This window comes from Dipteris shenzhenensis, chromosome 18 (genome assembly GCF_047967505.1).
Source record: "Dipteris shenzhenensis isolate YYH24624 ecotype China chromosome 18, Dip_SZ_1.0, whole genome shotgun sequence".
Taxonomy (NCBI): Eukaryota; Viridiplantae; Streptophyta; class Polypodiopsida; order Gleicheniales; family Dipteridaceae; genus Dipteris; species Dipteris shenzhenensis.
The window spans coordinates 54,987,896-54,999,323 of NC_141613.1; the positions used below are offsets into that span (position 1 = coordinate 54,987,896).

Genomic DNA, 11,428 nt, shown 5'->3' on the forward strand with positions numbered 1-11,428 from the left:
TTTTGGTTTGCTTTTTCAATGAGACTGGGATTACTACAATCATTAAAGATCCATCAAGGCTAAGTGATAGCTTTAGAGCATGGGATGGGATGTTTCAGATTGCTAATTGGAGTGGTAATGTATGGGATTTGATTTCCACAAAGTGGGAGAATTTTGAAATCAAAGGGCAAAAAAAAGTCATGGCTAAAGGAAGCAAGAAGGACACCCAAGCGATGAAGGCTTTACCTAACGAGATTCGAGCCACAACATAAGAGTATTCAAGAAATAAAGGATGAGACTTTTATTAAGTCCATGCTTGGTAGAGTTGTATCTAGTGATCTCTCTCTCTCTCTCTCTCTCAGGAATGGGCAATGAGTTTGATGAGTACTTAGTAAACATCTCTCCTTTGTATTATGATGCTTTCCTTGATTTTACATTAATCTCTCTATAAAGAATATTTCAAGAGATAGTATTTTTAAAGTGAAAGAAGAATAAACTATACATGTGTTTTTTATGCAAGCATAAAATATATATGAGAATGCAAGAATCAGTGATCCAGCAATTGAACATGCCAGATTGGGAATCTGTTCGGGAAGAATATCTTGAGTGTAGTAAAATGGAGAGCATTGCTCCATATTTCAATGTCTTCAAAATTTGGTATGCATATGTTAATGACAATTGTCTTTTAGAATTAAAAAATTTTTATGCATAAAAACATTAAACTATTATTTTGATAATAATTATAAAAAATGAACCAAGAAGGGATCTGCGCATACCATGATAGTTGCTAGTTTCAAGCAACTCATTGATCTAGATATCAAAGAAAAAGAGCATTGAACATGACAACTATCTATCACTCTTAATGACGATATGTTAAAGTTTGATCAGCAAGAGTGATTGCAATGAATTGTCAAAGATAGTTCTGAAGAATGAGTACACATTGGTCAATTGATGCAGATATACCATATGGTTTTAATGCTCCAGGCTTTACATTCCATGAAGTACCTTACAAGGTGAAGGAGCTAATGAGTTTTCTTGATCAGTTCATGATGATAACAATGGAAACACTTAGGTGTGTTGTAATTTTTCATTCAGACTTGCAATCTGAGGTAGTGATGAGTGTCATCAATTATAAATATGCTGGACATGACCCACTTTACTAGTGAGTGCTACCAACATAATGCAGAGATGTTTTTTGGTTAGTTGTTTTTTCTTTTGATAAATCTAAAAGCTAGGTAGATGAAAGGACATTGATTCACCTCCACTACAGAGAATATTTCAATTGGATATTGGTTTGTTGATGGCAAGAAAAGATGCTACAAAGAACATTTCAATTGGATATTGGTTTGTCATTGGCAAGAAAAGAATAGGTCATATCAATTTCCCTCCATCTGCTACTTACACTTTAGATCATATTATTATTCTAGCTATAACAAAGAAGCTCAAGCATGTGACAATGGATAAGAATGGGGAGATAGTCAATCCTTATCAGAAACTACAGATCCTTATTGATCTATTCTCAAATGAGAATGAGTGGATACTTGATCTATTTGCTAGTTTGGGCACAGTAATAGCCCATGCCTTGAAAAAGGATCATAATAATATAATTGCAGTTGAGAAAGATCCTATTCAATGTGATTACACAAAGCAGAGATTGACAACAATTCACCACTTGCCTGATGACAATTAAGAGCTTGGATTGAAAGGTGGAAAGTTTGACGCAGATCTAGTGGTAGCCTTGTCATGTGAGCCCCAACCTCCAGAAATATTCAAGCCCGGTTTTATGGAGGCAGGCGAGCTAGCTAACACTTGGGAGAAGAAGGTTGAGAAAGAGAAAGTTATTGAGAAACCCATAGAGTAAGCCCAGGGATCCTACAGATGATTTGGACAATACATTTGGCACATATGACTAGACTCATCACTCTAGTGTGGATTTGTGTAAACAGTTTCATGAATATGGGTGGTTTGAATAAATAAGTGTTTCTAAGATATTTGACAATCCCTATGCTTGCACATTTTAAGGAAGGAGGCATAGAGTTTATTTTATTAGTTTGGTCATATTTTCATGTTCTTTCAGTAGTTAGTGTGATAATGCAAAGTTAAATTTGAATAGTAATAATGAGGTCATGCTACTACGCGTAACAACCTAAGTTGTATCATGTAGTTTTTCAAAATAAAACACTAGGTCGAAGAAAAGAAAAAACTCATGGACTTCTTGATTTTTCAAAATAGATTGATATTTTGTGATGTAGTCGAGTTCCTTAGTAATTTGTGAACACAATGCACAAAAATTTCTTGAATTTAAGAACTTTCAAAAAATTGACTACGTAGAATATGACATGTTTTAAAAATAGTTGTATTTTTAATAAATTTTTGAGGGAATTTTAAAACGGGTACCAATGTTATGTAGCCAAAATAGATGTTACACTATTTAAAGCATACTATGACAAAACAATGGGAAATTTTCTTCTCAAATAACCCCTCTAATGAGGCTTCAAAGATTGATCTATATTATTTAGTTGGAATTGTGTCAAAAAAATGAACACACCCATACATAAATGCCCTTTTCCATACATACGCCACATAATATATGAAAAGGGTTGTCATGAGATGGCTTGATTTTGAAGCTCTAATGCCACAAAATATAGCTAAAATATAAAGGGCTTCTTCATAAGATAGATTGACTTTGATGCTCTAATGTCACTAAAAGGTAGCTCATAAATAAAGTTGAAACAACCTTATCGACCAACTAAACTTGTACTTCTTACTTATGGTTGTTAAATGCTATTTTTCTAGAATAAGAGTTGCAATATTCCCATCTTAGGGAACATTTTTAGTGTGGATGGACTTGTACTATATTATTATGATAATCCTCTTGAAACATGTACTAGATTTTTCATTGCAACAAAAAATTTAAAATCCATGTAATGTAATGGAGTCCATAAAATTAACATCTTCCAAAACATAATTGTCCTTAAAGTGATATGATAATTTGTCATCCCTTTCGATGTTTCCCTCTTATGGGGATAATTTAATTTTTCAATATGTAAAATGTCATCCAATTATAAAAGAAAGAAGAAATCTTCAAATTGGAGAGCAAATCATTTTTTATAAATGTGCACATGTTTTCAATGAAGCTCCTTTAACGTGGCTCCCTCCTTTATTTTATACTCACAAGTCACATCATGAATGCATGGACAGATGGCTAATAACCTAAATGAATGTTAAGCCAAAGCTCATGACAAGATCTAGCTATTCTTTTGCCAATCTAAGCAAGAGGACTTTGACTATAAACTCATCAAATTAAGTATATGTATGCATGTGCAATGTATCACTTGCTTAAAACAAACCATGATGGAATAACTGGAAAATGGCCTTCTTACATTGTGTTTGGAAATGATAAAAGTAAGAACCTTGTAATCTTTTTGTGCCACTTTGCTAGAAAGTTAGATGCTAGCTTGAGCCTTGCTGTTAGCTCCTCAAGACTAATTTAATTATAGTTTTTAGGATTTTTATCAAGTTGGGGGGGACCTATAGAGGTTTATATTATAAACCACCTTCTAACTTGCACCAATGTTGTGTTGTAATCATGAACCGACCATGAGGAAGCCACAATAATAGTGAATATGTATTCGACCTTATTGTATACTATAATAGACCTTAAGATATGTAGGGAAAAAAATTAGTGTGCATATAGGCTAAGTGGCCACTTTTATTATGATAAAGCTGAAATACATGAAAGGGGTACATTTCAACATGTTGTTATGAGTGAAAAAAATCATGGCTTGTTTGCCCATCAATGTTGCTTGTGTCAGCGAATGGGAAATTCTAAACTTTTGGGATTTTTATGTGTCTTTTCAAGCGACAAAAGGTGAGAGTGAGAATTATGATAAGGCGAAGCAAGCATTAGGAATCATAATCCATTGTAGGGATTCTTAAAAAAGAAAAAGAAAAAGAAAGCTTGAGAGAAAGTTGAGAGAGAGAGAGAGAGAGACAGAGAGCGAGAGAGGGGGGAAGGATTGAATGACATTGTGGCTCTATAAAAGGGAAGGGCCAGCTGGCAGAGATCGACATGGAATGTGGAATGTGAGGTGGAATTTTGAGTGGTCAAATAGTTAAATGTGGGAGTGGACGGTCACTGTCAAGGTAGGGAAAAAGCAAGGGTAGACAATTCAAAAAAATAAGAAAAGCAAAGGTGGTAAGTATGCTTATAGCCTCTGGAACGCCAGTTGCTGTTGCTACGATCTGCTCACCTCAGCTCAGCGCATGCAGCAACAGCAACGCCCTCTAACTTGGAAGGATAACAACATCGACGCAGGCGCGATGTTCATAGCAGGACAATCGCCTAGTTTACGCTAGAGCTTGCATGCAGCTGCTGTCGATCAGCTTGTTGCAAGTTACACTGGCTCGGATGCAAGACGACACCCACACCATGAAGCAGGATCATGAACGGGAGACCGAGGAGAGCATCGTCCTCCTTCACAGGAAGGCAGCTGCCTTGGCTTGGTACAGACATGGGCGACGCGGCAGCTCAGCTGCTCGAGCTAGCCGAATGCACTCCGTCTCAGGAAATGCTGCTATGGGTTGTAGTCCTCCGGGGCTCGTTGCTCCTCAAGCTTCCAGATTCAAGACCGAAGCACAGCTTCAGGGAGAGAAGCTCGATCCTTCCTCTATCAATGCTGGGCAATCTCTTGCACTTCTCAGCTTACTGCCTCAGCACCAGACTCTCAAGTGCTTTCAGAGGGAGCGGGCCAAGGATGGCAAGCAGCACGACTCCCCTTGGGACTGTGGGAGCTCTCTGTACGACTCCTTCGAGTTGCTTTGTCTCTCGAATCAGCTGGGACGTTGTTTAACAACAGTCCATGCCGTCACAGCTCCCCCTCATCTCCTCCAATCTCCACTTCCCAAGCCTCCTAATATGCATGGCACTCCCTACATCCCTCGTTCCATCCATCTCCCGTCTTTTCTTCCTTTCACAAAATCTTCCAAACGAAGTCCTTTGATACATCCCTTCTCTGCGGGCACAGTTGTTCCCGTTCCTCCTCCTTCTCGAGTACAACCACAAGATATAAAACAGAAAACTGGATTCCGAAAGGTTTTTCAAAGCCTGCTCAAAACATTTCAAAAAGCCGCTCCGGAGCCGGCTAGCAAGAATTTGGCAGAGTACTCAAAGGCCTTGCCGAGGATCACAGGTGCTGAGGGGGCGCCGGCGAGTTGCTTGCCTAGAAATGGGGACTCGGCAAATGCTAAGAAGGGCAGTAAGGAGCCGACAGTCAGTAAAGAAGACAAGCATCACCGCCATCAACAGCATTTCAGAAATGAAGGATTTCGCACGAGCTCAAAGGCGCCTAAGACGGGTAAGTGGTTGCAGCCAGGCAACGGAATTTATCCACTAAGTCGTGCCATTGTACCGAATTCGGGTACCAAACGCTAGTTCCTCCTTGCAGCCTAAGGTTGGTAGATTAAACGCCACAAATTCACAGGTTTCTCTCTTTTCCTCTTACTCCTGTTGTCGGCGATCGCCAGATTCACATTTAAAATTTACGAGCCCTACACCATCTCTTTAAAAGCTTCACCAGACCAACACTCGTGTAGATTCTATCTCAGGCGAGCAGGTAGGTAGTTGATGTCGAGGAAGGGGTCCTCATTCACCCTGTGCAATACTCGGGAAAGGAGGAAATAGGTATGAGCAAGGAGGAAGTGCGGTTCTTTTGAGGTTGTGTGGCCTTCATTCGGTTGGATGGCAGATTTGGGAAATGGATATGCTACTTCACGGTTAGACACTTAAGACTAGGATTTCGTGTATTTCCTTCAGCTTCTAAATTCTAATGTTTTCACCCTTACGATAGTGCTTATTGTTCGTACTACAGTTCAAGCAATGCTAATGTAAAAGCTTTGGTTTCACTAAGGTCATCCTTAATATAAGGACTCGAGTATGTCCCTTTTCAAACAAATAAAGTGAAGTAAGATATTACATAATCTATTCTACCTATTACCCTTTGACTCGAGTTCTACTACCTGCGCATGCTTCATGTGATTGCAATGCATGCCTTTTCTTTTTAGTATAGTTTTCCATTTCATTTTTTAGCTTTGAGTTTGCTTGGGTTTAAATTACTGTGGTTCACCAACAATAAAAAGAGAAAAGGCCATCATTCTGCTTGTCCTTGTTATACAACTTATGTGTAGCTAGAGTGGAGAGAAATAGAGACCAATACCTTACCTCAAATCATGCAAATGCACAACCTAGAAATAGTTCTTTGAAGTTGAACCTTTCTTGGGCTTTCTATCATGCTTTCACATAAATTTGTCCATGTTTGCACATCTTTTGCAAGTTTAAGAAGATGTCACTTTGTATGAAGCAACCTCTTGGAAAAACATGGAGTTCTTTTTTTCCAATTGTGTTGTATAAATATAAAAACATGGTTTCTTATGATGTGGTCATCAATTCATCACCATACATGAAATCATCCCAAAACATAAGGGATTATGCACATGTAATGTGGATGATGTACACATGCATAGGCATTCGCATCCATGCATGCAACTGTATATGTGCATACATGTGCATTTTGCATGTAAAGACATGCCATATAAACGACACTCATTATTTTGGTTCACTTGATCAATCAAATCATTTATGGACCACGTTAGGAGTGAAAGAAACATGTCCATTGATCCTTCTTCTCAAAGGGGACCTCTTATTAGCGATTATTGATAATTTCCATTAATAATTTGGCTCCAATGAGTTTGTGCCATGTTACCTTTCCTTTGGCATGTTGATGTGGCATCAATGCAATGAAGAATGCCAAACATATTATGAAGTCTTTCATGACAATAAAAGTCAAGTTTTCCTATTCATGTAATCACGAGTTTTACATAATGTGACATATGTGAACATCATTTTTATGCAATGAAAGACATAATCATGGATAAACATTCTCGGTTTAGAAAACCTATAAGTTGAGTGCCAGGACAAGGTCCACGATAACATATGCACTACTTAGCAATGAATATCTTACTACTGCTACCAATAAACTAGCAAATCAATTGAAAGAATTCACACCTCCATATTATCCACATTACCACATGTAGATGTTGTACTACCATTGGTAGTATTATTTTTATTGGTGGTAGTAAGCCTTTTATTGGTGATACTATTACTACTACTACTACCCAAAGTAGTATACTACCCAATTGGCACAACCATATGATGAGCCCACCAATTATTTTCTACTTCTTTCAGACTTCTTTGGATAATAGATACTCTTCTATCCAGAATCTAAGCCAAGGTTTTCTAAGGAATTATATTTTTTTGACTTGGAACGGTGATTTAAATCAATCTAATCAATTTTAAAAATAAAATAAAATTGATCTAATCATTTTAAAAATTAAAAATAATTAAAATTTTGGCTTGATCAAGGAACCTTTTTACCTTTTAGTGGATAGGTCAATGCCCACCCTATGGTTTCCTTACTACCATGCCATAAATATTACTTGTACATGATATGCAATGTAATGAAATCAAATATTAAGTGGTATATTCTTGATCAGCTAATTTTTTTCCATAAAAGTAGCTATTTTTAATTATTTAAATAATTTGAATCCATTTAAAATGATTTAAAATGTAGCTTTTTAATTACAAACGTTTTATTAAATCAATTTAAAATGATTTAAAATGTTTCATTTTTAATTTGATTTAAATAATTTGAATTCATTTTAAAATGTAGCTTTTTAATTACAAACATTTTATTAAATCTAAGGTGACCCAAGGACCTAGCCTAGGAAGTGGTTCTTGGTTCTTGCACCTACAAGGCAAGGGATAGATGGGACTCTTTCTAAGCTCCATGTGACTTAATTATCCAAAAAATATTTTTTTTTGCTTTTTCTCAATTGGAGATTTTTTTAATTGCTCCACATAGATCATGCATGTATAAAATGAATTATGCATTGTGTTAATGCATGCACTTCTACATTGATATGTAAAATTATTTCATACATTCATGCCTATTTTATATGTCACACATGCATGCATTGAATTATATGTAGTATCATTGTGTATTGGAAGTACTTTTTTTATGAATACATATACACATAGTGTATGGTAGTCAACCACCATGATGGAGGATGTCCATTCATAGACATTTAGAGCACAAGTTGCACTAACATGTCTTATAGCTTGCAATATAAATATTGCATGCAATTTACAAACTTGTGCATGTATAAGAAGTCTATGTGATGCTATGAAGTCAAATTTTAGTATTACATGGACAAAGGGTCAACACAATCTAGTCAATTAGGTGCTTCAAGAGCAACTGCTAGAGTCAACACATAGCATGAGAGAGAGAGAGAGAGAGAGAGAGAGAGAGAAAGAGAGAGAGTATACAATAGATAGCACTTAGAGAGCACTTATAGGTTGTAGAACTTGAAGACCAAGGCTATAGTAGAGAAAACAAGGTGGTTGCTATACAAACCAATGTCCAAAGCAATGAGCTTGTTTATTAGTATCATAAAATGGGAATCTAATGCAATGCTTTGAATTAAATTATTATCATGACACACTTCAGAGAAGCATAGTGTCAAAGTCTTTTATTTGTTGACAATGTCATGGTATTGTAGATAGAGTTTTGGAGTTTCAATATGGCCTTCACAATGACTAGAGTCCTTATGGAAAGAAAACCATCATGGCCAAGGTTTGTTAGAAGAAGTTTGCATAAAATTTTGAAGTGTTGAGGAGCGAGCTGAGCAAGTAGAGGAAGGAGGCAATGCAATCTTGAAGGAAAATCTATAGGGAGATATGCTATAGAAGTTATTGCGATGGGCTAGTCACACAACATATTTGACTTTTGTGATAATCATCATAGAAAAAGAATCCTTATTAGTGATAGGATTGGATGTGAAATATATGAGACTAAACAAAGTGCAGCTAATAGGTCTTGCTAGCCTAACAAGAGAGATGGTATACTAGTGACCAATCCAAGCATTAGCAATATTGGGAGTCATAAAAAAGGGGAACAAAGAGAGATAGCCATGCAAATGGTACTCCATGCCCTTACCTAGGTTATTGCTATGACTCGAGAGGAGCCCATATGGATTGTCACACCCATTCTTTAATGTCAACAACTTGCTTTTGTTTTTCCTCATGATGCCATTGGAAGGGTTCTTTAGTCAATATGTGGATAGTGCATTAAAAGGAAGTGTAGAGATGTGGATAAAGAAAAAGGCACACTAGAGCATGCAATCATAAGTGGGGATTGGCTAGAGAGGATGAAATACTTTTGCATCAGTATGCAACATGTGATCCATGCTCTCTTGACTAGATTAGCATGATTGCATGAGGTTCAATGGTTCCATGATATATACTTGCAACCTAGTGGCTCCACATCCTTCTAGATAAATTACAGTACATGGTGCATATCAAGTGGGAGTCATTGAATGGATAATGGCATGAGACATTTTTTAGGACCACAAGAAGGCTCTCAAAAGATTATAAGTACCTCATTCTTAGATACTAAGGAGGATTTTGTAGAGTGCATTCTCAAGCATCAACAAGATATGCTAGAAACATTCGCTTGCACCAAAGTTGTGCTTTTTACAATGCAAGGAAGATGTAACCCACAATTTGATGTACACTCAATTGACGCATATCGCAATAGTAATGTGTGCATGCTTTTGAATTCCATTACAACATTACAATATAATGGAAACTAAACTTTTGGAGAGAAAAACACCTAAGGTTGTAATAGAGCCTCTCAAGAAGTTTGGTTGCAATGGAGAGCTAGCTATGCAACCCATCAAAGAGATGGATCTTACACTAATCTTGTAGACTACTGTGACCATTTTTTATCTTGAAAAATGCTTTACCATAGGAGAACTAGATATAATCGCACATACACAAGGTGTATGTGCTAAAACAACTACAATACCATTGGAGGAGAAGCACTATGCCAATATCTGGGATACCACAACAAGATTAAGAAGATGTATGCACACCAAATACCACACAAAGTAATGGAGGCCACTACGACCACCACAGGCTGGTATAGAGATGGGGAGGAATGGAAGGAGATATGGTGAATAATGATTGTTTATATACCAAAAAGCGCAGGTGAAATCAGAGAATTAGTAATGCAAAAAATGCTATAGAAGATATGGCATGATCCAGGAACAAAAATGCTATAAACAAAAAACTAACTTGATAGACATATATTCGACGCAAAAATATCTTAGGAAGCACATTTCAATATTAAGAAGGCATTTAATATGCAAACTAAGGACTAGCTAGAAGTGGAGAACAACAGATGGATGTGGCCCAGGATTCCAAGAGAGGGAAGGTTAAGCAAAATTTGTCCCTATAGGGAGATAGAAGATGAGCAACACGTGCTCTTGACATGTCAAGCATATGCACACATTACAAAGAATAATTAGGATGATAGAAACAATCTAAAAAATCTATTAGAATAGCCAACCCACAAGCTTAGAAGCTACCTAAAAGAAATCTTGGAACACCGTAGCAAAGTTCTCAGATTAGCCACAAAATAGCATAGCAAATTCTCACAACATAAAAATCTTTGTGAGAATTTTGTTTTACTAGATGTAATTGACCACTATTTCGTTTAATAGTCGTCACCAGTCCCATAGATCCCGCAGGGTCTCAAGAGGAATTTAATACAATCATATCATATCATCTCTCTCTCTCTCTCTCTCTCTCTCTCTCACACACACACACACACACACACACACACAGGACAAACAATATTACTCAAAATTTTCTCATAAAGAGCACATGATTCCTTAAAATACCACAAGATGGAATCTCTACAAGCTAATGAAGGAGGAGAGAGAACACATCTATGGAGCATACCACAAATAACTAATTGTCTATTAGATTAGTTATAAAGAATGAATGGATAAAAGTTCATTAGGGTTATAGTTTCTAACCTTTCTTTCCTTTTAGCACTCTATAGGTTAGTGTTTATCCATAATATGCGACATGGTGTTGACATTGGTCCTGAAATCTTGTGGGATTTGCAATACAATTGTTGTCATTTGAAATTGTATCTATTAGGGATTGTGCCTTGTTCAAATGACAACTTCATCCTTGTTGGATACCTAGTTCCAGGTGAGCCCTCTACAAAAATGCTAGATTTTCCACACAATTGTATTGTGGGATTTGCAATACAATTGTTGTCATTTGAAATTGTATCTATTAGGGATTATGCCTTGTTCAAATGACAGCTCCATCCTTGTTGGATACCTAGTTATAGATGAATCTTGTACAAAAATGCTAGATTTTCTGTGGAAATTTGTGCTTCTACACATGTTACTTATTGATGTACATACTTTTGGTACAAGGTTTCAATGTTTTAGTAACTTTTTTAGTGTTTTAAATGTGTGGATTTGCATAACTTCTTGCTCTAATTTGAGCCTTTCTAATGCTATCGTTGACTAA

General features: G+C 36.6%; 1 protein-coding gene across 1 annotated transcript; it reads left to right on the top strand.

The window, feature by feature from the left end:
• Window positions 1-4,345: 4,345 nt before the first annotated feature.
• LOC147891439 (uncharacterized) lies at window positions 4,346-5,413 on the top strand. The gene has a single exon (XM_087389209.1). It carries the CDS (start codon window positions 4,346-4,348, stop codon window positions 5,411-5,413), a length of 1,068 nt encoding a protein of 355 aa, XP_087245335.1.
• The last annotated feature ends 6,015 nt before the right edge of the window (window positions 5,414-11,428 follow it).